This window comes from Natrix helvetica (assembly GCF_964273705.1).
Source record: "Natrix helvetica genome assembly, chromosome: 1".
Taxonomy (NCBI): Eukaryota; Metazoa; Chordata; class Lepidosauria; order Squamata; family Natricidae; genus Natrix; species Natrix helvetica.
The window spans coordinates 27,222,451-27,249,286 of NC_138548.1; the positions used below are offsets into that span (position 1 = coordinate 27,222,451).

At 37.4% G+C, this 26,836-nt stretch overlaps 1 protein-coding gene across 10 annotated transcripts in view; it reads right to left on the reverse strand.

The window, feature by feature from the left end:
- Positions 1 to 230: 230 nt before the first annotated feature.
- Positions 231 to 26,836, reverse strand: part of NIN (ninein) — a 140,608-nt gene continuing 114,002 nt past the window's right edge. For 8 of the 10 annotated variants that reach the window (XM_081948854.1, XM_081948858.1, XM_081948855.1 and 5 more), the window contains exons 22-27: positions 25,974 to 26,087; positions 24,351 to 24,497; positions 22,705 to 22,881; positions 16,099 to 16,299; positions 6,145 to 6,258; positions 231 to 4,687 (exon numbers count right to left, since the gene is read on the reverse strand). In XM_081948854.1, the coding sequence (XP_081804980.1) occupies positions 4,481 to 4,687; positions 6,145 to 6,258; positions 16,099 to 16,299; positions 22,705 to 22,881; positions 24,351 to 24,497; positions 25,974 to 26,087 (960 nt within the window). In that variant the 3' untranslated portion in view covers positions 231 to 4,480. Of the gene's footprint in view, positions 4,688 to 6,144; positions 6,259 to 13,635; positions 13,806 to 16,098; positions 16,300 to 22,704; positions 22,882 to 24,350; positions 24,498 to 25,973; positions 26,088 to 26,836 lie in introns of those variants that run through there. The other 2 variants (XM_081948853.1, XM_081948861.1) reach the window with 2 other exon arrangements.

Consider the following 26,836-nt stretch of genomic DNA (forward strand, 5'->3'; position numbering starts at 1 on the left):
CTGAGCTGAACTCCCAGGAGACTATACTTTGCAGTGCCAGATTGACACCAGTAATGTAGGGTCCAGCCTGTATGCATATCTGACAATGCAGATATATCCAAAGAAGAGGCCTTAACCAAGGCGTAATGAAATATAAATTCTGTGAATTGATGGCAGAAATAATGGGAGTAAAATAAAGCTGCTGCAAAATAGGAGATCAACAATATAAGAACAAAGTTTGATTTTGCATATTTAAAATATTTAATACTGTCCATCCTCCAGTTATTTTTAGGGCAATATACAATAGAAACAAAATACTTATATCAAATTCAAATCTGATAAATGGCAACATTAACCTCAATTAACAAATCTGAGAGGCTCGTTGAGACATCATAGCAAGATAATCTGGCAAATAGAATGCCTTACCCCATTGCCTCAAATAACATAGCATTGGCATCAGTCATTTTTTGGGAGGAGAGTTTTCAAGCCCACAGGATTATCCATCCTTCCTTCACGTCAGAGTCTACTTTCAATTTATCCTCACAACAATCACATTGTGAAGTAGGTTAGACTGAGATACTAAGTGAGTGCCCATAGATGGGAGTGATCGTGGTGGAGTAGGTTTCCATGCTTTCAGTTTAGCATTTTAACCAGTCTACCATACTAAGTTGCTTTAGAACAGGGCTCTCCAAAATTGGAAACTTTAAAATTTGTGGACTTCAACACCCAGAAGTCTACAGATCTTAAAGTTGCCAAGTTTGGAGGCCCTTGCTTTAGATAAAAAGCTTTGGAGTGATAAATTTCCGTATTAAAAAAAAAACTAAGTGAAAAAAGAGCTCAGTTTAGTTGAGTCAGGTTTTCTTTAGCCCCATGCAAAACAAAAATAATGGCTGTGTTTGGATGACAAATTTACCATTTTTATCACCTTATTTTCTGTGCACGTGCAACCCTTTGGGAACTATTGTAAGTTCAGAGAAGTGAGAGACACCATTACTCAACCTGATGCTTGCAAAATGCATTGGAAGTGCAACCCCCAGCATTCTCAGATACCATGCTAAGAATCTAAAGGATCTTAAAACATCTGGATTGCATCCAGTTAGGGAAAGTTGCCTAAGGGCAGGAATCAGGCTCCTGAACTGCTTTTTTGTAGCCCCTTCTGTATACCCATCTCTAATCACAATTTCTGGAAATTGCTGGCATGATTTTCAATTATTTTGAGATGGGAAGGTGTAGTGCAAGCCCTGAACTGAGTGTAAGATAGTTAAATATTATTTAAAATAAGAATTACAATATTCTCTATCCCACTCCCCACAGCAACAACCTCTCCCAGGAAATTCTGGTCCCATCCATAAAAAAACCTGTTCATTCTAGCCAGTACTAAATAAGAATTACAAAGATTGGTTAGTTCTTTCCACACATGTTCTTTACAAAAACCAAGTGCATCAAAATTGTTTGGATAGAGACCCCGGGCCTTTTTCTGATGACCATTATTTGGTACAGTATAAGGAATTAAGTTTCCCTCTGCAGAATTTTAAATGAATCTATTACAGAGGTGGAATCAGCATGCTTTGCATGTAGAAGGAGCTACAAACAGGGTAAGGCACAATTGGCTAATTAAATGTTCCGCGGATATTTTGGTCTACAACATATTTTAGCCTTAGCCTCACTGGTTGCATTCTTTATTCAGGTTATAATTGGTGGTGTGGTAAAAACAGGTTACACATTCAGTGCAGCTGTAGCACGGAGAAAGCAACTAACGGGATTCTTTTTCCATTGCTGAGAGACAATGATTGGGTGATTAAGAATCCACATGTATAAATATAAACTCTGACTACAATGAATCACAGTAAATCCAGAATGTCAAATATCAAATGGATGTTTAAAATAAAGTCATGAAATTTAAAACAAACCAGCCAAATAATTAAGCAGTCCAAAATTCATTGCTAATCACTTCTGTTTTCCAACAGAAGCACTCTCTTTAAGAATGCAATCTTTTTTCTTCAAATGTACATATGAGAAATTTGGGTTCCTGAAAATATTAGTAAAAATACAAGCAGTATTCAGATTAGTATCTGAAGGTCAGCTACTTCTCAGCCATGATGTTTATAATCCTTAATAATCATATGCAGCTTTGCTGTTGTATATACAGACTATTGGAATTTAAGATTCTTAAGAGGAATGTTCTGCATGCAAAGAATGTTCTACTACGATCAACTAATAGCTTGTCCTGCAAATCAAGATATTTTTTCCTGTCCTCTGCAGACATTAACACAGCAGTGTGGATGCTGACAGTAGAAACCACTGGTGCCAGATAGCATCAGAATTTTTGAATTGTTCAGTTCTTTGTTTTCTCATCAGTTTGCATACTATATAGCCCTATGTTGAGCTTAAATGGACTCCAGAGGATGGTAGAAGACAGGAAGGCTTGAAGGAACGTTGTCCATGTGGTCGCGATGGGTCGGACACGACTTTGTGACTAACAACTAACAAAAACAACAACAATATAGCCCTATGTCACAACTTTTCTATAGTCCTTGACTTAGCAACTACAAATAGGACGCCTAGGAGTAGAGCCTTCTCTGTGATGGGCCCAACCCTCTGGAATGACCTTCCCCCCGATATCAGAACCACCACCGACTTCTGCTCCTTTCGACAAAAACTGAAGACTCACCTGTTCCGTTTAGCCGGCCTGGCCCATTTATAGATTTATAGATTTATAGTTTTATTCTACCTCCTGGCAGATATTTTAATCGGGTATTTTTAGGGTTATTTAAATATTGTTTTTTAATTACTTTGCTTTGATATGTACAGTTTCTTATTGCCTCCTCTTTGTGTTTGTATTTTCTATTTATTGATGTGTTTTTATCTGACTGTACACCGCCCCGAGTCCCTTTGGGGAGAGGGGGCGGTATAAAAATCTAAATAAAAGTAAAGTAAAGTAAATAGGACCAGAATTTCCATTGTTAAGAAGGGCACTCATTGTTGAGTGAGTTGTGCCTGGTTTTACAACTTTTTTTGCCACAGTTGTTAAGCAGATTATTGCAGTTGTTAAATGAGTTTGACTTTTCCCATTGATTTTGTTGGAAGCCAGCTGGGAAGATTGCAAAAGGCAATCACATGACCTTGGGATACTGCAACCATCATAAATATATGCTGGTTGCCAAGCACTCAAATTTTGATCTTGTGACTGTTGGAATGTTGCAATGGTTATAAGTGCAAGAACTGGTAGAATAGAATAAAATAGAATAGGAATAGAATAACAGAGTCGGAAGGGACCCTGCAGGTCTTCTAGTCCAACCCCGTTTAGGCAGGAAACTCTATACCATTTCAGACAAATGGTTATCCAATCTCTCCTTTAAAACTTCCAGTCTTTCCTCAGTGCCATTGTAACTTCGAACAGTTGTTAAAATGAATGGTTGTAAGCTAAGGATTACCTGTACAATTATCCCTTTTCTGTCTTACTCATTCAGATGGTTTTCTTGAGGGTGGGACCATTTGAGGGTGAAGCTGTGGTTTCCCTTAAGAGTCAAGCTGCTTCTTCTGATGTTCCTTTGACTTTTCTTCTCCATTTCTGATGTCCATCTACTTTCCTAACTTTTCTTTTCTAGTGTTTATCAGTTGAAAGGGCAGAGAGTCCCTAATCTAACTATCTTAGAGACTGGCAAAAAGGCGATGTTTGTACTACCATTGTTCCTTTGAATGGATCTAGGAACACTGAGAGGATGTACACTTTTCTAAATTTCCTTCAAAGTGTGGTTATAGTACTACTGTCTCTAAAACTTCAGCAGAGGGTGGAAGTATCAGGGTATGTCTACCATTCACATTCTGCTTTGGCCATTCAGGACAATGGATAAAAGGCTCATGAAAAGTGAATCAGTAGTATGGTGGGTGGATAATAGATGAAATCTCTTTGGCCATGGTGCCTCCTCACACCATTCAAAACTAACATGCAAACCCCAAAAATATAAAGTAAGGCACGTGGGATTTATGATTGGTGTGTATCCATACACAGATTAATTTTGTGTTTTTGACAGTAGTAATGAGATTTTTTTTGAGCAGAGCCCCAAAGTTGCAACTATCAAAATGCAGCATTAAAATAGAGGAAATGTTCACCTTTCAATAAAGTGCATAATTCTGCATAAATAGGTAGTTAGGTTTAGGGCCTTTCCCCACCTCTGAAGTGCTATCCACAGCTTTTGGGGACTATACCAGCATGAAATTTGCTATCCATTTGCCCATCCTTATCCAACCTGTATTGCCTTTGCTTCAAGTCATTTTGGTCATCTGACTTTCCCCTAAAGTAATAGGTAATACAGTAAGTCTATCAGATTGTACATGTGTTGAGTTGTATCTAAAGTCAAAATAAGTAAGGAAATACTATTTTAACACTGGTACAGCTTAAACGTTTTAAACATAGGCTGGGGATGAGATGAAGGTAATGCCTTGCAATAAATGGTCAAGACATGTTTGCACTATAGTTAAATGCAAGTGTAGAAAGGCACTAAGATCCCAGCTGAGCTGATGATCCTACATTGGAGGTCAGATTTTTTATTATTCTGCTAAGATTGGCTATTTTTTCTTCTAGCAGATAGTTTTTCTTCTCCTCCATCTTCTGCCTCCGTTCTGTCATCTCCAGAGCTTTTAGCAGCTGAGCGTTTTCAACATAGAGATCCTTCACCATTTCATCAGCTTTTGTGTTTCTTACAAGCTGAAACATAGTTAAGAAAAGGTACATAGTTCCACATAGAGGACAAAACAAAGAAATAAATCATGCACTTTTTGGTTGTAGCTAAATTTAGTATTACTTTTTAAGCTGTCTCTGTACAGCAGGGGTGTCAAACTCACAGCCTGTAGGCCAGATGCATCATGCGCTGGCCATGCCCACTACCAGTTTAATGAAGGGGGAAAAAGTTGTGATACGTCACATGATGTGTTGTGAGTTTGACACCCCTGCTGTAAAGGGTCTTAGTCATCCTTTTGTATATTGTCTAAATACATCTATCTACTAAATGTAGATAAAGGGTAAATAATACCACCAAAAATATCTGAAAAGCACTTTGATACAATGGGAATATGTAGAATCTGAATTTACCAGTAATGAACAGTTGCATTGATTTAAATAGTTTAGTCTAGTGGTTAGGATCAGGCTAGAAACTGGAAGACCATGAGTTGTAATTCCATCTTAGCCATGAAAGCTATCTAGGTGACCATGGGCCAGTCATTTTCATTCAGCCCAACTCTCTTACAGAATTGGTATTGTGAGGAAAATAGGAGAAGGGAAACATATTAAATAGGTTTGCCACCTTGAGTTGATGGCATATAAATAAAATACATACACAAAATTCATTATCATTATATTTTAACTTTCCTAGATCCGTGGGAAGGATCCAATAGTCAAAAGTACCAAATGTAGTCACAAATATTGCATGGATTATCTGTAAATAGCAACAAAGCTTTAGCTACTATTTTCTCTCCATAATGCCATGTCTAACACAAGTGTTGATACAAGTGTATGGCATCTAGAATAAATTGTCAACAGTTGATCATTCAGCACAATTACAATGAAATAATTTGGGACTCATCCACTATGAAGCCTATTTATATCTACATAGGATTGGGATGTGGACTTTTGACATCAACCTCAAAAAGTCTCATTCTGCAGTTACACAATATAGTAAGCCAATGGTTTGCATAACCCCAGTTTATTATCTAAACCACCACTGCCTGCTTTTTTCAAATCATTCTAAGATAAGGATGCATTACTTTGTTGAGCTGGAGGAGTAGATATGATCTTCTGATTAGAACATGTGGTGACTATACTCCAAAGTGTAGTCAATTGAGCCAGCACAAAACCAGACTTGGTTTCATTTTGTTTAAATGTATTTTTGCCTGATTCAAATTACTATTTATAACAATTTTTAGAAGTTCTAGGGAAGAGAGCTTTGAGGTTTCAGAATCTGTCTGGAACAATATGCATCTATATGCTTGGCCATAAATTGATTTACAAACCATAGTGCTAGCTGGTTTCAAACAACACATTGCCAAATCTTACAGTTTAGTGTGAACCCAGCCTTAGATTGTAATGTTACCTCAAATCCTAAGGAATCCTCAGGTATCAACTATGGATCATGGCCCATTGACTTAGAAACCACTTAGAATGCTCACCTGTTCTTTCAGCTGGTTGACTTTATCTTGGAGAAGCTGTTTCACAAGCCTCAATTGTTGCTCAATATCCATCATGCGTTTCTCCATAGTCTGTAGTAGCTGCTCATATCCACCCTGTAATGGAGCATGTGTGCATGAAATCAAAATTACAGTACTCTGTAGATCTTGGTGATTGGCTGTTCTTTTTTCAACATAAGCTTTACAGGGGAGAAAAAAAAATTGAAAGCAAAAGACTGAGAAATAGTTGGGTTATTTGTACAAATAAAAAGGATTTCTGAAAGCAAAGCAAGTCATAAACTGACCCAGACTTCTTATGTACATGTGATTCTCTATTTCACATTTGCTTAGTTGTTTATTAGATTTGATATAATCAAAAAACTCTTGGCAGCTGACAAGATCGCTGTAGATTAAAATATCCACAATATAATATTAATGGGAAAAACCCTATATAGAGAATATAAATACAATACATATAAAAATCTACTAAAAACAATGTTGAAAATGAAGGCAGATGGTAGCAATCACTGCACTGATGTAGTTTTCCCCAGAACAGGAATGTTGCAATACAGTAGTTATCAAATATATTCAGATCCAAGAAATCTTTTGAAAGGAATGGGCACATTCCAGCCTCTTTCAAGATGGACATGATCCATGCACACAGGGAAACTGCACAAAACTGAGAAGCTGGAGGGTTTCCCATCAAACTGAATGCGTGAAGGCTTTACAAACAGTCCTTTGTGCTACCATTTTTCCAGGATGTACCAATCGCATGCTCTACTTTTCAATGTGTAATGAAATGATCTGGGTGTGATGTTGAGAATCTGAAACTGAAACTAAAAAAGCTTAAAAGCCTAATTGGATCAGCCCAAAGTTTACTTCATCAACATCTCAGTGAATCAGTAGTACAGTGGGTGGATAAATAGATGAAACCTCTTTTTTTAAATTTTTTATTTTTTGAAAAAACACAAACACCTTAAAATCATCTTCCACTACAAATTGTAGAAAGTGTATCAATTGGTTACAAAGAACTTTTGTGCATCCCTTCCACAGTCATCACCTATGATTCATATCAAGTTATATATTTTACATCACATATATTTATATATATTGCTATCATCATACCTCATCCTTCATATGACTATAGTTGTTTTAACGTCCCTTTATAACACACATTCCAAAATTTAAAACAAAACCACGTAGTGGCATTCCCTTATCTATTTTCAATATCATCCAGCCACATTATACCTTTATAACACATTCAAAATAAAAATTAATTATGTTTAATAACAAAACTTTTAGACCTCTTTTCTTAATCATTGTTTACAATTTATATCCAATTTCCCTTTTATCACGTCAATACAAATTATTACATTTTATCATTATCAGTCATTTATTTAACAATAGTTTGACTAAGTTTAACTTACTTTCCCCCCCTTTTTTCCACCATTTAAAATTTTTACCAAATTTCCTCTTATCAGACCAATACATATATATATACATTGTTATCATTATCAATTATTCATCTAACTTTGTCCATTATCACTACCTTTTTAACATAATACTCTAATTTTAACAAAATCTTTAGACTTCTTTTCTTAATCATTGTTTACAATTTATATCCAATTTCCCTTTTATCATGTCAATACAAATTATTACATTTTATCATTATCAGTCATTTATTTAACAATAGTTTGACTAAGTTTAACTTACTTTTCCCCCTTTTTTCACCATTTAAAATTTATACCAAATTTCCTCTTATCAGACCAATATATATGTATACATTGTTATCATTATCAATTATTTACCTAACTTTATCCATTATCACTACATTTTTAACATAGTGCTGTAATTTTAATTAAATTTAACTAGTGTTTTATTATTGATTTTCGTATCTCAACCTATGTCTTTCCAGTAATAGTGTAGTTCTATTTCTTTTGCCATTTGTGGAATTAGACTTCTGGTTATTAATCAAATTTGTTTGGACTTCTCTTCGCAACTTGTTGCTTGTTACATATCTTGTAAAATCTGGAAACCCTTCATCAACTTCTTTAATCAGCCTATCTTTGGTTATCAATAGTGTTTTTGTCAAAGTTTCTCTCCTTAAGTTCATCAATTCTTTTCTTTTTTCTTCTTCTATACCTTGAAATCTGAAGTAAAACACCTTTCCATCTATCTTCCCTTTCCTTGTTCCACTGTTTCCATCTCCAACCACACTCAGTTCACTGTCAATATCCACGGTTATCTTGCCTCTTTGTTCATTTTTCCCTTGGATTTTTAGGACGCTAGCCTCCACTTTTTCCATTTGCTGGATATCTTCCATTTTTCCATCAGGTTTTACTACATTAAAGTTTATATTTTCAACATTTTTCCATCTCTTCTCAATTCTCTCTGTTGTTTCTAATAATTTTTGAATTCCAAACATAATCTGTTGTAATGTTATGGTTTCTTTTTGATGTAGTGCCATCCTTCCAATTAGTAAACACTGCCACTCTAGTTTAAAAACAAATCTTTGTTTTCACTTCTTTCCAGCTACCAACAAGCATCCAGAGAGCACCTGCGTAAACAACCCATGCTCTTCTCTATAAACAAGCTGAAGCCTTTGAAGTGCAAGGTCAAAATGATCAAAGGGAAAAAAGAAAAAGCAATGTTTCCAGGTCTCAATCTCCAACCTCCAAGTGGCAGTGTAACTTCTTTTCCCTCTAAAATTACTACCCTCTTTATATTCCTTTTATATCTTCTTTATGTTTCAGGCTTAGAAGAAACAAAATTCTTAAATGAAACAAAATAAAAAGAAATAATCCATCCCAACCAGTATTGTAGAAATAAAGGAAAAGAGTTAATCCATAGGTAAAAAAAGAAATAGAAGAAGAAAATCCGATACTTTCACTTTAAAAAGTAAAAAAATGTTCACAAAACTTCCATCGATAGAAAAAAAAAGACAACACACTGTCCAATAATGCTTAGTTTCGCCGCTTATTTCCTTTTCTTTACCAGTTTAATTAACTTCAATCTTTTTTAGGCAGTCTTTTATAAAAATTTGTTTTCCTCACCAGATGGACATGCTTTCTCTTTCCGCTTTCCTCCCATTGCGGAGCTGTCCCAACTTCAGCAGCTTGAGGCTGTGCTTTTTGTCACCGGCTAGAAGAGATTCTCTTGGATCAATCAGGGACTTTGCGATGTCCCTGAGATCAGCAAGATGTACTCTTCCCTGTCACCATCTGTTCGGGATGTTTTAGGTCCAGATGGACCGTCCAGCGGCAAAAGTGTCGACTGCGATCTCAGCGCTCCGAGGTTGCACGTCGTACCGTCGCGACATCAGCTCCTTTCTCCAGATGAAACCTCTTAAGCCATGGTGCTCCCTGAAACTTGAAGGTAGTAACTATTCCCGATTGTCTATCTTGCTCCTAAATGGTATCCAGAGCTAAAGTCCCTAAGTCGAGCTTGACTCCAGTGATTTAAAGTTTTCTTGTCAACAGTGTTTGAATGGTTTGCTGCTGCGTTTTCCTGACTTCATGGTCAAATCTATGGCCTTATATTTCCTGGTAGCCTCCTGTCCAAGTAGTATTAAATCTAACATTGCTTGGCTTTGCAGGAGCAACCATAGTTAAATAGGTGCTGTCAAAACTACACTGCTTCTAGAGATGTAGGGTGTGTGATAATTGTCAGTTCCTAGCAATTAAAAACTCACAAGGAGTCAGATCCAGATGTGATAAAAAATATGTGTGCAATATATTAAATTTGGAGAAGAGTTAAGTTTCAAGGTTGCTTTTTTTGTAGTTATGGTTATTGTGCAAAACCATCCTGCTTTGGTCAGGTTGAAGTGTTTTGTGAAATCAGAGTACAGTGTTCACTATTCATATCAAATGTGTTGTGGAAACATATCCAATGGTCATCTTAATTATATGGACACCATACCCTTCAAAATCTTTGCAGAAACTGGGGGAGCTGAAGCAGCTGTAGTGTTGTTTTTAGATGGGCTGAACAATTTCGGTCTGTTTGATAGTAAATCCTTCAACTTTCTACTTAAAGCAACAGTCTTCTTTCATTGATTTATGGAGAGTTGTGTTGGCTGGAAGTGTCTCGTCTATCATGTGAAATTGAACACTTTTGTAATAGCAACTTTGTATGAAGTGAAAGGTGTTAGCAGAATTGGAAGGGAATTTATTTCAAGTAACCATTTTGGATCTTGTGCTGGATTCACACAATACATTAGAATCAACCTAGCTAACCACATTTTAATTTAACATATGTAAAACCAGCCATTGTGGTTAGTTCATAGATTCAATAGGCCACAATTGAGTCTCAACTATGTTTTACTTAGCCATATTAGTTCCTCTCTTGGCAGTAGACGTAATCATGAGACCTCACAAAGGAATTAGCACTCCCAGAGGCCATTGCATCATTTGAAACAACTTTCTTCATCAAAAGTGCATTATTTGGTTTAAAAAAATCATTTAATTGATTGCCATTTAATTGATTCCAAACTAAGTTGGCAGACTCTTCCATTTTTCATCAAACAAAACATAGAAATAAAACAGAACCTACATTCTGGTGATGAGATGGATCAGCAATTCTTTCCAGTGTAAACTTTAAAAAAAGCTCACTTAAAACTATTTATATTTATCTAAAAACCTGTTGGATTAGGCACAAGGCTCCATTATAGCAGTCAGCTAGATGTCTGGAAGGAATCTCCAGAAAGAGTCTCAAAGCAACTGGCTCTCTGACCCATTATGCACCAGCAGTTGGTATTGTGAGAGGAAAATAATGGGGACCCCCTTCTAGCACAGTAAAGTTTGGGGGGCCTGAGTTGGGTTCAATATTGACATAAATTGCCTGCTGCAAGTATAAAGAAAAAATTTGTAATCAGCATGTGCATCTGATGAAATGGTAGCTGACATGAACACCGTAGTTCCATATATGCCAAAATAAAGGTGGGGAGGCTATGGGAAAAGAGGAAGTGTATGCTTAAGTACATATACAAATAGCTATGTTGTAACATTGAGGTTAAAGGAATGGAGCACTTCCCCTGTTGCTATAACAGTATGGACAGATTCCAAAGATCATGTAACTTGTGATTTCAAGGTATAAAAGACAAAGCTGAATAATGGGAGGTTCCTTTTGACTGCTTGTCCGATTGACCCTCGTTTCAATGTGATGTAAGTGCCTTCAGCAAAGGCTTAATGCTTGCTATGATTTAAATTCAAATAAATCTCTGAATCCTAAAGTGAGACCTTTGTGGTGTGTGGTCTGTTCAATTGTTACTAATGGCAGCTATGCTCATAATGAGATTTTTTCCCCTGATAGTTTTCAGATACCAGTATGTAGTGCCTATGATTCTGAAGGGGAATATAGACTTATTCTGCATTAAATTTTCCAATCCCTTTTTCTTCTTCAATTGTGTCCAATTCTCAGAGACTGTCTTGACAAGTTTTTGCCGTTTTCTTGGCAAAGTTTTTCAGAAGTGGCTTGCCATTGCCTCCTTCCTAGGACTGAAAGCAAGCGGCCACCCTAAGTAGTTTTGTGCCTAAGGTAGGACTACAACTCTATCTCCAGGTTTCTAGCCTTAACCACTACACCAAACTGCTCTCAATCCTCTTTTAAAACATCCAAATTAGCGGCTCCTGTTCTATAATGATGTTGATTTAATTGATAATTTTGATCATTTTGGTTAGTCTTTATGCATCCTTTCCAGAAATATTATACATCTGATGAGATGTGGAAGCTTTCCACTCACAATATTCCAAGTGAAATCACACCCCAGATTTTGTACAGACATTCTAAAAGTGTATGGATGACATAAGTTATTTTTTCAGATGCTTTTTCAGCATATCCCAAAATGTATTTATCCTTTGTATAAACACCAAGAGTCAACATTTTAATTCAACAATCCATACTCATCCCACAATTTCTTTTTCTTGCTATGTATTATGAAGTTGTGTATGTAGATAGGATTTGTGCCCAAATTATCTAAATTTTGTAATTAAATTTCAGTGTTTATTCATTATGAAGAAATCCATTTGCATTTTTGCTATCAGCTTTTGTTATTGTGACTGGGAATAATGTGTGGTCATGAATAAATTTGCCTATAACAAATTGATAGCTGTCTCATATGAATATCTCAGATTGTTAGGCTTTTCTAATATTTTATTATTGTCATATCTTATTAGGATCCAATCCAATTCTGCCATGAATAAAGATTAACTATTACAGATCTTCATTTCATTCCTACTACTGGTATTGGGTTAAAAATTATGGTTTTTTAGCCTACTTGCTTTATTTTGTTACCCTTGAATTTATCCTCAAAGATACAATCCCTTCAGCTGAATCAGAGTCCTTGGGTTGGTTCTTTATTTGAAGGTTTTATTAAGAACACAGTTATTTGAGAGACCACCTCTCCCCAATCACATCTATCCATCCCATCAGGTATGGCAGGAAGGGCATGTTGCAGATTCCATCCAAGGTCATCTGATGGGACCCAGGAGGAGTATCTTTTCAGCTGTGGCACCTATTCTTTGCATTATCATTCTCTCCAATGTCAGATTTACTTCATATTCTGGAAGGGCCTAAAATCATGGTTTTGTCATCTGGGATCACAACCCACAAAGTGGTTGTCTTGTTAGGGAAATCGAGTGTACTTTTCTTGCAGATTGTTTCTAAATAGTTTAGATAGGTAGGTGGGTAGGTAGGTAGGTAGATAGATGATAGATATAGATACTAGGATTGATACTAATTGCAGGGTTTTAGACTTGAGTATTCTACTCATATAGATGCTATAGTTATGCTGTAGACTTATAACTATAGATAAAACATGGGACTTTCTGCATGTACAGTATGTGCTCTACCACTGAGCTTTGGTTTTGTCTTAAAGCATGCTTTCCAGACTTGGCAGTTCTCTGATGTGTGAATTTGTCTCTCAGAAATTACTAAAATGAGTATTGCTAAGAATTCTGGGAACTAAAATAGGCACATCTGGAAGTTGCCAAGGGAAGAAAATATTGCCTTAATTGAACTTCCATGGCAAAATGATTCAGCCTAATAAATACTCCAGCTTCATCAAGGAATGCATCCAAAAACTCTATTAATTAGTAAGACAGAAAGACAAGGAGATATTTTAAAAATGTGTATTTTATTTATCCAGTTACAAGCCTCAAGGTTTTGCTCTTTCCTTGTTTAAAAAGTATTTATACATCTTGTACAAAATTTTGTATAAATAACCCAAAACTTCTTCTCCAAATCCAATATATAAAAAGTTTAGTACCATTTGTTTAAAAAATACAGTATACAATTGATGGGGGAAAATAAGTTCTTCTCTTTCCAAACTCCTCTGGTTATTTTTAAATAGCATAAATAATGAAACTGACTTATAACAAAATTAAAAACATTTAAAATAAAAAAGATGTGATTCTTTCTCTCCCCACTCCCCCTCATAAAAATAGATTCTGACACAAATAAATAAAGGATGGGGGGAAAATACAAGACCATTTTTTTAAAAAAAAGATGATTTTAAATTAACAACAAATGCAATTTGATCCCTGGGTTTCTCAGCTTATGCCAGTTAGTGTGAGTAAGGAATGCAGTGCGTTAGAAGCCAAGGGGTGTCAGAGATGACCAATCCGCCTGTACGTATCTGCATGCAATGATCGTTGCTCCGGAAGCAAAGCCTGGGGAAAAAAGGCAAGGAGGACATACTTGACCCGCAGGCCTTTGAAAACAGCACATCACACTTAAGCAGCACAAACACTCAGTGCCATTTAAGCATCATATCAAGACAGACAAACATAAGAACTGCAAGGGACTGTGAGATTAACTTTGAGGATAGGACCAAAACTGATCAGAAGAGCCATGGTGGCGCAGTGGTTAGAATGCAGAATTGCAGGCTAATTCTGACGACTGCCAGCAGTTCGATTTTCACCAGCTCAAGGTTAGCCTTGGATGGTAAAATGAGAACCCAGATTGTTGGGAGGAATATGCTGACTCTGTAAACCACTTAGAGAGGGCTGAAAAGCACAGTGAAGAGGTATATATGCCTAAGTGCTATTGCTATCAGATAAAAGAAATTGAGTCCAAAGCAGAAATGTAGTTTGAGAAAGCAAATCAAACTTGACCCTCCACAATTCTTTTATGAATAAGATGAATGTCAGCCCTTCAAGTAAGACCAGACTAGGAAACTAGAAAAGTTATGAATTCTACTACTTTTATTATACAGTTGCCTTAGCAGCCTCTGGTAAGTCTGAAAGCACCTCCCCACTCCCTGCCTTTACCCATAAGAGAATTTGGGGTGTGTGTGTTAAAGTGAATTGTTTTCTCAAATTACATTTTTGTTTTGAACTCAAGTTTCTTTTATCTGACCATTGTCTTGGTTGCCCGCTCTTCCTTTTGTTCCTCAAACTTATTCTCACTGCCCATTACAAAAACAAGGAAATCACATATACCCACATAGGTCATGCATTGCAGACAGTAGTTCTTTAAAGATCAATAGCTCTTTAAAAAGAGCAAGCACCATACAGCCAATGACTCTTATTTTCTGACATTGGGGTGAGGTTCATTGCCAATTCTAAGCCTCGGGCTAATACATCTCTTCCTCTCTTTGCATGATCACCCCATTCCTTATTTAGGTCAGCCGTCACTTATTGTTACATCCAAATTGATCACGCTGATCATTTACACATGTTGTAGTTTGCCCACACTACAAAATGAGAAACCCGTTCAAATCTTGCTTTTCAGTTAAGATTTAGAGGAAAATGTTAACCAAAGAATCTTATTCTAGATATAATAGTCATAATGGTTTATCCAAAAGATGGAATCAGCCATAGAAAGGGAGGAAGAGGAGGGAGATGCAGCATAAATCTCAGATGAAATTCAACATTTCAGTGTCAGCTATATGTTAAGCAAAAAGCCCTTATCCTATCTTCCAGCATTTCATACATAGAAGCTAGAATAAATAAATCCGAATTATTGCTGTATCCTCCATTTCTATTATTACATTTTATCTATGGTTACTTAATTTTAAGATACCGATTAGTAGTGATATGTCAGATTGCTAGCATTTTTATAACTAAATAGTACAATAAGCAGAATACAAGAAAGCCTTCGGTCCATTTTCTAGAACTAGATGCAAGGGAGAAACCTGGGGCCATATAAATGTTACTAAAGAATAATTATCATGCATTTTGACTAACCGGTAGGCTTGCTAGGGTCAGATTAGAATTGGAATCCAACATCTGAATGGCTACAGATTGTCAGAATTTTTCATTATAAAAGATGTAATCATTTTGGTGCAGAGATACTTTGCAAAATGAAAAGTTACCTTATGCAGATTGTCCTCATATTAAATGATTGCCATGAACATGAGAACTGAGAAATTGAACCAGCAGCTTAGATTTGTACTGAATTGTGCTGTACAGGTAATCCAATAAAAGATTTTGCTCTTCCAATTCTGTTAAAACTGCTATCTTACTTTGTGCACTTTTAGGAACTGCAAACTGGAGCTTGTACAGAAGGGTGCAACTAAGATGGTCAGTCCTTCAAAGAATGTTGAAAAGAACTGGCTATATTTAGCTTGCAATAAACTAGACTCAAAGGAGATATATGGTAGGAGTCTTCAGATATTCATACAAAGAAAGGAATGGGCATGATCTCTGTCACTATGGTAGGACAAGAACCAATGAGATGAAACCAAAATTCAAACCTAGGATAATTTTTTTGAGGCATGACTGTCAACCAATAGAATAAGCTGCATCATAAGTGGCATGTTTCCCTTCCCCAGAGGTCTCCTAACTGATATTAGCCATTTGTCCAAAGAAAGCATGCTTCGATGCAATATATGGAAAGATTATATCTGTTGCACTAGAAATTTGAAACTGGCATAAACAGAGAAAGGGACATAATGAAGAAAAAGTGAAGTGGTAGATGACTAATCTACATTCAGTGAAGAAGAAACAGACTGTAACATACCTGGGGCATGTTTGTTTCCAAGGGCCGATTCTCAAGCTCCTCCTGAAGGCGTTGACACCTCCTCTCTGCCTGAAGGAACTGGTGCTGGAGCTGCTGGTATTGTTTGGATGGGACAACAGGACATCCTTGCTGCTGGATCTCCTGCAGTTCTCGAGGGTGCTGGGGTGGGCTAAGCATCATGCTGGAGTTTGAGTGAAGCAGCTGCATCAGAGAAGATGGGTAGGAAAATATAAAAGAGATGCCTTGCAGTCTAGACCAAGAACCCCTTCTTATCATCTGAGCATCAAGATCAGTCAGGAAGAATGCAAAGGTGGACTCTCAGTAACTGGTCTAATGTTCCCTTTAGTTGTGTGTGCAAATTTAAACCATACAAATTTAATCTACTTCACACTGTTGCAGCCCATGCATTAAGAGTTTGGCAAAGGAGTCAATGAAGGAGAGGGAGAGAAAAGGAGTGGGGATGAGGGAGAGGAAAGGCTTCTCATCTGAGATCTAGGCCAAACAAAAAAATCCTCAACCACCTTCTGCCATGCTCCAGACCAAAGAAGGAATGGAGTTGTGGGAAAGAAAATGCTTGCTGGTATGGAGAGATACCATATTGCTAACCGTGGGCTTGTGCCTCTCTTTCCCCTCTATTTAAAACTACCACTAGTACAACCCTTTGCAACACATTGTTCCATACTAGTCCTTTTCCCTCCTACCCACACACATTAGGTTGCTACTTTAAGGCACTTTATCCAATCAGGTGCTTTCCAGAAGTATTGAACTAGAGTTGCCATCGGTGCCAGACAGTATTGGTCAAGTTGACTGGGGATGATGGAGTTTCAGCTGAACGCATTTAGCGTTTAGTTAGGGAAGTCTCTCTGAAGAGCCAGTTGGGGCAGATCATTCTGAAGAAGGCCTTCTATGTGATTGCTCAGCCTCAGTCTCAATACTGACTTGATGGCATAGAAACAATCAGTCTTTAGGAGGCACCAATAGAGCTGATTGCGCACATCCATATCCCTGCAAAGAACATTGTTGGCTCTGGAGCTGAAGCACCACATATCCCTAAAGATTTATTTTAATATAAATAAAATGTATAACATTTTTATTAGTCCTTCTAACTAATAAAGCTGAGAAAATAAATGTATGTTGAAGACATACACAGTAAATTGACAAGGGAACAAAAAACCCTTTCCAGTTCTGTGTTATGATCCCCAACTCAGACATTACCAAGACTAAAAGCAGTTGACCCTAGGGTGTAGCTTAAAAATAATTGATTGCCAAATGTTATTAAAAAATTAGCTCCCCATCCTCACTCCCCAGATCAGATTGCAATTGAATATATCTTTGCCTTAGAATGAATGGTATTAAACTCAGCAGGCCTACTGAAGAGAAAACTCTAGGATTACATTGATAACTCTAGTTGGGAGATTTTTCTCATTATAAAACCAACCATACAATTTGCTAATTACAAACTCAAAAGTAATCCTTTTATGCTGTGAACTCTATAGGGAGCTGCAGTTATAAGGCAATACAGCAATATAATGAAAATAGCTTTTAAAGTGGTAGTGAATTACAATATTAGAATTTTGAACAATGTGAGAAAGCTGTTGATATGTTATTTATTTGCTAGCATATTTCACTAGCTTTTATCCTGAAATATCAGGACCAGCTTATGGTACAGTTTTGTACAATTTTGTATAACTAATGTGATGTTCTATGGTTCAGCTGCAACTTCCACAATTCCCAGACAAAGTTCCCAGTCTGTATTCCATCACATTTGGAAATCACCAGGTTGGTTGCAGTTGCATTAGAACTATTACACAAAAGTAATACAAATCAATATTTGTTGAAATTCAAATATGAAGCATCAGATAAGACATTTATACTGTGTTTAATCATGAAGGTTCTGTGATGATTCATTTGGGGAAAATCACCTACATTTACTTCTTACCTGAATTACATAAACAATCTTTTATATGTCTTTTTGGTTATGGTAGAATGGAGGACTAATGAAGTGGAAAGGGCATGTGCAACTGTTCTCTTGCATACACATCCAGTTCACATGCTCTAAACTTTGTGGAAAACCATACAAGCTATCAACCACCATAATCAGCAGCAGCAGCACAACGTTCATGGGAAATTTAGCTGGAGCTCAAAATGTAATATAAATTGGAGAAAGATTTTGTAATCACAATTAGCTTACAAAGAACATTTTCCCTGAGCATATGGCTCACTTGGTTGTACAAAGTAAAGAAACATAGGGGAAATTATATAGTTTGGAGATCATCAAAGATCAGTAAACTGGCCATGCAAATGTCAATCCCACTATTCCACTAAGGGCATGCAATTGGGAAACCATGGAAGGAAAAACAATTCCAGTTATCTCATGAAATAAACAATCCATCCAACAATTAACAAAAAATGGGGAAAAAAGAAAATGGAATCTCAGAGCCACTTTTCATTTTTTTTTCTGAAATTTGATTTTGTATTAAGCATCCTGCCTCAAATTCTTGGAAAGTGCAGACTTTAAAGATAAGCCTTTTCTCATTCTTCCTGAAACTAGAGAAATTATTTGCCTATTTTCCCTATGATGCTTGAACAAGACCATTAATATTGCCATTAAAATGAAGAGTAGCTCCTTCAAATGAGGCAGGTTATTGCCTTGAGGTTCAGGACCAAGTCTGTAACAAATGAAAGGAAAGATGAGATGGCAGGTACTAGGTAATGTCATTTCTTTTCTCTCCATGCAGTGGGATTACAGAAGAAAAGAGTTGGTTCTACCTTCACACGTTAAATCAGGCAGAGCACTGCATTCGTCTCTGCTAGTTCCAGCCACCAAGGTCTAGGCATAGGTTAGCCAGAAAGGAAGAAGAAAAAAACACAAGATAGAGAGACAATTATGGGAATCAAAGGGCAAAAAGGGCCAAATAATACTTGCACGGAAAAAGAGTAATAAAACACAAAAAAACAAGGACTTATTCAGAGAAACAGAAAAGAGCTGCTGGTAGGACATATAAATGGAGACTCTCTTTTGAGTCTATTCTCTTCAAGAGACTATAGGCTGGGCTAAGTGTGTCCTGCACATTTAATATGCACAGAACTCAGCTTCTTAAGAGATCTGGTTTCAGTTAAAAGTAAGAACAAGTTTTAATATCTTATTGCTGACGGTTGAACATGTGAAGAGATGTCGAATTAAATGTCAGAAGCGAAGGGTGGATGGGAGCTGAATCAATATTTCACGCTTCTAGTGGTCAGAGCAGCAATGGATTGGATGGACTTCCAAACCTTGGGTGACTGTTGGCCGTACATACAGTAACTTGTAGAATCAAAATAAATTGGGCAACATGTTTCTTTTCTGAATTCATTTGGATCACAAAATGTTCCATTGTTGGAGACAAAATTTTGATTTAAGAACTGATTGAAAGCAATTGAATTTTTGTGCCATTAAAATTCAGCAGTAAAATATCTGTTCCCAGAGGGACAATTTAGATCTTTTTTGTGATTAAAATTAAAAATGAAATACTTGAGCTCCGACTGCTAAGTTTAATGAAACTATTTTATATTGAATCTGACTTTCCAAACACCATTACTCCTCCCCCAGTGGCTCCCTTTTCCACAAAGTATTGATTTATTACATATATCCTTCCAAATTCAAGGTGACTTACTTTAAGGGCTCCTATAATTTTATTATTTCAATCGCTCTGAGGAAGTAAGATTTAGAAGGTATATAAAAATAGCAGTCCCTGCGGATTTTGCTCTGCTAGTCCTTGCAGACTATAGGTGTGGTGCTTGTCTCTGTTTCAAGGCATTGAGCCAGCACTGTATGAAGACATTTCTGCAGTCATGTGGCCAGCATGATGTCATGGAGCGGTGTTAATTTCCCACTGAAGTGGTACCTATTTATCTACTCGCATTTGCATGTTTTCAAACTGCTAGGTTGGCAGGATCTGGGGCAAGGACAGGAGCTTACCCTGTCGGGTGCACTCAGATCTTGAACCTAGGCTGCTGGCTTTCTAGACAATAAGCCTAGTGTCTTAACTGCTAAGCCACCATGCCACCCTTAGAGCATACAACTAGCTCAAAATCACTCAATGTTACTCACAAGCCAACAGGAATTGAAATCTGGTTTCAGCTCTGCTCACATCTCTTATGGCAAAATCTACATTGGTGAAAACTGCAAGGTCAGTCTTACTCAAGGCTGAGAAGGTTTTATTCCTTTGCTGAGCGTCAATTCCTAAATCAAGATAGGTTCAGCTAATTCTTCTGCCATTTTGAAAATCTCTGTTGGACTAACCTAAAGATTTTAGTATCATTTTAGAAAAAAAAGTGGCATGATTTATTTCATTTTAACTCTGCCAACCAAGATAACAAAACATACCTCCAGGTATAGTCAGCCTGTAACCAAATAGATCTTTTCTAATAGTCAGTATAGTCCAACAAAGGCTACTTAGCAAATTGTCTAGAACTTCATCATAATCCTTAGAGTTGCAAGGTTTATAGGGATAGGAATTAAATATTGTTTATAAAGTTTTCATCCTTCCAATAGGAAATTACTGGCACATACAGGAATTGAGAATATAAGATCCCCAGCTTAAACAGGTCAAAAGCCTGCATGGTCTAGATTTTATAATCTTTCATATGTTGCTTTGGTGAAAAGAAACAGAAATTTGTATTAATCTCCTTAATCTAAAGTATAATCATCATTTCGCCAACATTCCCTGATCTCCAGGAAATGAACAAAGGATATGGCAGCAGTATCCTTCTCTTGCTTCTGACCTTCTATAGCAGTGTTGGGGAACTTTTTCTGCACTGAGTGCTAAAATGGGAGCTTGTGTGCACACCAGAAACCAGAAGAGCAGCTGCCTGGAGTGCATATGCATGCCAGGAAGCTGATATTCCGGTTTCCGGTGCACGCATGCACACTGACCAGGTGGTCTTCGTGCACGCATGTGCATCAGAAACCGGAAGACCAGGTGGCCAGTGCGCGCACATGCTGGAAACCGGAAGATCATCTATCTGGTGCGTGCATGTGCTCTTTCGGTTTCTGGTACTCCTACGTGCGTGAAGACTAGTTGGCCAGCGCTGGCTTGCATGCCCGGAGAGATGGCTCTGTGTGCCACTTCCGGCATGCGTGCCATAGGTTCACCATCACGGTTCTATAGTAACCAGTATAGATTATTTTTATAGATCATAAAGATATCTTCTGTCATGGCTAGTAGCAGTTGCTTGATGGTCTATATCCAATTGTCTACATAGTGATAAACAGCCATTTGGTTGGTTATGGCAGAGACTCTAGCTAATTAGCCAGCTATTAAAACGATTACTAGGAATAGTTGCTTGTGTTTTCGGAACACAGGAACTAGTTTGACTGAAGCTATCCATATGTCCCAAAGAAGTGTATTGTAAAAATAAATGGAACTAACAAACTGTTTATAATTTGACAGATTTTAAAAGATGGAATAAAACTAAGTGATAAATTCAAAGTTTAAAATAATTGCAAAATGAAAGTGCCTTTTCTAGGCCAACCTCCCCCACACCTAAAACTGATCTTCTGTAGCTCTTCTTTAGCCATTCACATTCAGCTTCTCTTGCTCAATGAATAACTGGCTTTGGGGTTCTGTTGCTTGATGATTGGAATAGTAGATTCGAGCTGTCATATTTGGCAAGAGCAATAGGTAAATAAAATCAGTGTCAGGCACGCTGCAAAGCATCAGACATGCATTTAGGTCTGATTGGTAATATTCTTATTTATCTAAATTCAAATATCCTTTCTTTCTTCCTCTCTCTCTCTCACACACAAACACAGAACAGGGGTAAGAGGAGATACATTGGGACCTATTAATAAATCTAAATGATTTACTGGACAACAGATCATAAAAGAATATAAATCCTTCTATTCCCTACCATCCAATCAGACCTCTAGAAGATTCTTGGATGAAAAGCAAAACGTTTTCAAGAAAAAACCAAGAAAGTCCAGTTGCCCTTTGAAAAGCATCTTTGGGACAACATGATCTGGATGATTGAGAATCTCCATGGACCAGGGGTCCCAATCCCCCGGCTGCAGCCCACTACTATTTATTTACGTAACTGTATGTGATGTGGGACCTCTGTCTTCTCCCTACAATGTTGCCTCTTCTGATAGAGGGGAAACCTTGCAGATTGCACCATGAACCAAGGTCATCAACAACAACAGTAGCAATTGTGATTTTACTTTCCTCGCTGCAGATTCATTTGAATCCTTGCAGCAAAGGAGTTAAATTCATTACATCATTGTATTAATTGCTCTGTATCAGTCCCAGGCCCATGATAACTTATTAAAACAGGCCCCACTCTTTATGAAATAGGAATAGATTTTATACAGGAATGAACAGTAATTTAATCTTATGGGATCTATCCTTCTCATTTATTTAAGCTCACTAAGCAGAGCCTGGTGCAAAAAGATATAGCTGTAAAGACTCAAGTGGTAAATCATTTTAAATATCAGAATCAAACAAAACTAAACGTCAGCAATTTTTGGTCAATCTAGTGCTGGTCGTTCAAATATCTAAAAAGAGACTCTGGCTCTTGGAATAAAGTGGGCTGCCTACATATTACCGCTTGACAATTATTCCAATTCACCTTTTCCCTAGAATGAGATAGCTCTGATTTGGCACCCTGGAGTTCCCTCTGCCACTGCTCATTCTCCTGCCTCAGAAGCTGCTGCTCCTGCTTGATCAGCTCCAGTTCACCCCAACAAAGCTTCTTCTGCTGGTTCTGTATCCCTGATGAATGCACGGCTGCTTCCAGGAACCGACTCTGAAGCAAGAAAGCAAGCAGACAGCAGAGTCAAACTTATGATACAAGCTAGGAAGATGCACAGAGGCTTGGATTCAAAGCCACTTTCTTCCTTGGCTCCTATGAGCAAGTCGCTCCCTCTTAACTTGGCTACATTCCCATAAAAAGAATAAGAAATAAAAAGGGCTGCCTTATAGGACTATTGGCAAGGCAAAACAAAAGCGAACTTCTGCAATTAAAGGTTAATATAAGCCATGAGCCTACAACAAGTAAGTTCATTTGGAACTTATGGTGAAGAATTTTGAACGGGATAGAAATAGTTTGAAAGTGTTCTATGCAATCAAACCCAGATGGGATGCACATAATTGCTAAAAAGTGAATAAACATTTAGGAAGTATATGAAATCATTTTAACATTCAAGACAAAGGGTATGGATTGGCAACCGCTTATATTCATGGAACAAAAGAAATGTGGAAATCAATTTCTCACACTGCTATCCATTGAAAAAAGATAATTATGTCATGTATCTAATTTGAAAAAAAGGCACACATACTATAGTTTAATCTAGTTTAGAACTGAAGAGACCTGGATTGAGGCTGTCACTTGATCTGAAAGCTGCTTGGAATCCTTAGTAGGAGAAGCTAATCACTTTGTCTCAGTCTAACCCAATGCATTCTCCACCTTGATAACTTGAAGATTTCAAGAGTTCAACTCTATCTTCAACTTCAATTTCCAATTCTCTCGCTGTGCATTTCTGGGGAAGTCCATACATCTTCAAGTTGCCAAATTTAGAGAAACACGGGTATTTAACCTACCTCACCAAATTCTGGCTGGGGAATAAATGAGAGGAGATCTCAATTTGCCACCTGGGGCTCTGAAGAGAAAAGATGGGTTATACCCAAACAAAACAGATATTTTTCCAATTAGAAAGGACTATCTAATCCAGATTTTTCATTTACTCTAATGGTAAAGACAACTCTGAAAGTATTTTGATTTCAATCCAGCTGTGTGAATAATTTAAGAATGAATTGTTTTAGAATATTTAATTAGTGTGAGGTATTCTGTTGAATAGCTATAAAGCATTTCATGCAGCTATTTTGGTCTCACGGTAACTGAACAAATATTGAAATTGTCGTCATTTTCCTAAATCTTGCAACGGGTTTAGAGACAGTGGTACTATTGTGTATGTGTGTATGTCATTTTTCATTACAGACAATCTTGAAGCAGTTAGCAATACTCATGGAACAGAAAATAGAGAACAAAAATAATTCATCAAAAAGAAATATATTAATTAATCTACAGCAGGAAAAGTCAGCATAAAAAGATGGGTTTTGAAAGGATGCTTAAAAGATGTGAATTTATTTAAACCTGTCACTGTTTTTAAAGATGTGGGAAGACTTCTGCTTCTCAATAGCAGCCCATTTCTCCCTTAAATAAATATCAGAATGACTCAGCAACTGTTGAACTCAGACCCTCCCATCTGTAAGTACCTTCTCATTGGCTATTTGCAGTTGCTTATTCAATGATGTCACTTCCTGTTTTAGATTCTCTTTTTCCTGCTGGGTGACCCTCAGGTCTGATTTGAGCCTGGATACCTGAAGGCTAACATTTTGCACAATATCGTCAAAATTCTGGATCTAAAAGGGCCAAAGAAAAAAGAAGTTGGGGGCATGAAATAGATTGTTATTCCAGCAAACATAAGGTGCTTTTCCCACACACCCTGCTCAATCAAAAATTGTATGTACAGAATACGTATTTCAGGACGAGAAAACGTTTTATAAGAGCAAAGACACTTTCTCTGTTCTTGAAGGTAAAGAAACATGGGTGGTTTCTCTCCTTCACAGCAACAGAGTGTATAAAAACAGTTCTTGTTCTTGAGACCTTTTTCAAACAGTGAAGCAATTAAGATAATGCAGAATAAACTCTTTCAGTACAGATGGGAATTGAAAAAAAAAGATAAATCAGAACCAGCCAGCATGACCTACTCAACAACTTTTGTTTAATTATGAAAGGAACATATAGTACTATGAAGGACAGTTTATTGCTCAATAAAGTTCATATTTAATTGGCAGATAGAGACATCCATGGATAAATGCATACGCAAGAGCAGAGGGAAAAAAAAGTACTTTTAGTTTATTGTGGAAGCAAGAATAGAAGAAGAATAGAATAGAACATGTTATATTCCACTATTATGTTATTGTTAGGGAATGTTATTTTCCACTATTAATATCAGTACTATTTTTAATATATTGTAAACAGTGATGTCTATTGCTGATCTATGACCATAGTAAAGCTATATTCTATATTCTATATTTTATTCTATGCTATTCCATTCCATTCCATATAGAGATGTCAATGGATAAATGCATAGGCAAGAGCAGAGGAAAAAAAGAGTACTTTTATTGTGGAAGCAAGCCAGTGGTGGGTTGCAGGTGGTACGCCCCAGTACTGGCGTACTGGAGCCTGTCCGGAGCACCGGATACCGTTCCAGTACGGTGCTCTGGAGGGCCCACCCGCCGGCCCGAGATCACTGGTCTTTTAAGTCTTTGGTGCTTCCGCGCACAGTGCATACACCGCCTGTGTGATGCTTCGCTGAGCAGCTGGAGTGTCGTGGAGGCTTGTGGAGGCGCTAAGACGCATGTGTGCGCTGCGTGCATGTGCACATGCGCTGGGCATGTCCATGTGCACACTGCTGGGCCCATTCCAAATGTACCGGTTGGAATGGGATCCGGAACCCACCACTGAAGCAAGCAAATGTAAGGGAACCAAAGGTGTAATGATATTATTGTTCTTCTCCACAAATATGTTGACCTAATGCTATTGCAGGAGAGAAATCATAGCTGCAGCATAACTGCACAGAATCAAATGAATTGTTAAATTCTAAGCTAACTAGAAGCCATTTTTATCAACATGTGGGCAAATGTATGAACAGTCTAGATCAGTGTTTCTCAAACTTGGCGACTTTAAGTCCTGTGGACTTCAACTCCCAGAATCCCCCAGCCAGCATAGCTGGCTGGGGAATTCTGGGAGTTGAAGTCCACAGGACTTCAAGTCGCCAAGTTTGAGAAACACTGGTCTAGATCCATAAGTGTTTTAACAGGACAATAACACACCTTGTCTTGTGATACTGCCATTTGTGCTTTCAGATGCTGATTCTGGTGCTCCAAAGATAAGTTCTCCTCTCTCAAGGAAGCAGTGAGGCTCTCTAGGAAAGCCACTTTAGTTGCCTGCAAAGATAGTAAAGCCCAGGCAGGACTGCTATTAGTATCTACGGTCAGCAACCAAGACCCTAGCAGTTTGCAAATGTATCAATGGTGTCTAACCTTCAACAGTTTTTTCTTCTGGCTCAGCAGTCTCAATACCAAAGTAATTGGATCTAATTATGTTTGTGAACTCCTTGAGTTGCCGAACTATCAGTGCTCTGCAACATCTTAGTGGAAAGACTAAGGCACAGACATCTACAAAAGGGAACCAAGAGAGGCCAAGTGGGAAATGGGCATCATGATGTAAATTCCATCCCTTCTGTAGTTGCGTCATGATGTTGCACATAAAGAGCCTGGGTGGCGCAGTGGTTAGAGTGCTGTACTGCAGGCCACTTCTGCTAACTATCAGCTGCCTCCAATTTGGCAGTTCAATTTGGCTAAGTTTTTAATTTTTATAAACTTGTACAGGGGTTTAAAGTTTAATCCGATTTTAACTATATTTATGATTATTTGTATGGTTTTTAATCTGGTACCTGTACACCACCCCGAGACCCTTTGGGGAGAGGGGGCGGTCTAGAAATCAAATCAAATCAAATCAATCAATAAATCAATAAATCCCACCAGGCTCAAGGTTAACTCAGCCTTCCATCCTGCCGAGGTAGGTAAAATGAGGACCCAGATTGTTGGGGGCAATATGCTGATTGTGTAAAACTGCTTAGAGAGGATTGTAAAGCACTATACAGTGGTATATAACTCTAATTGTTATTGCTATA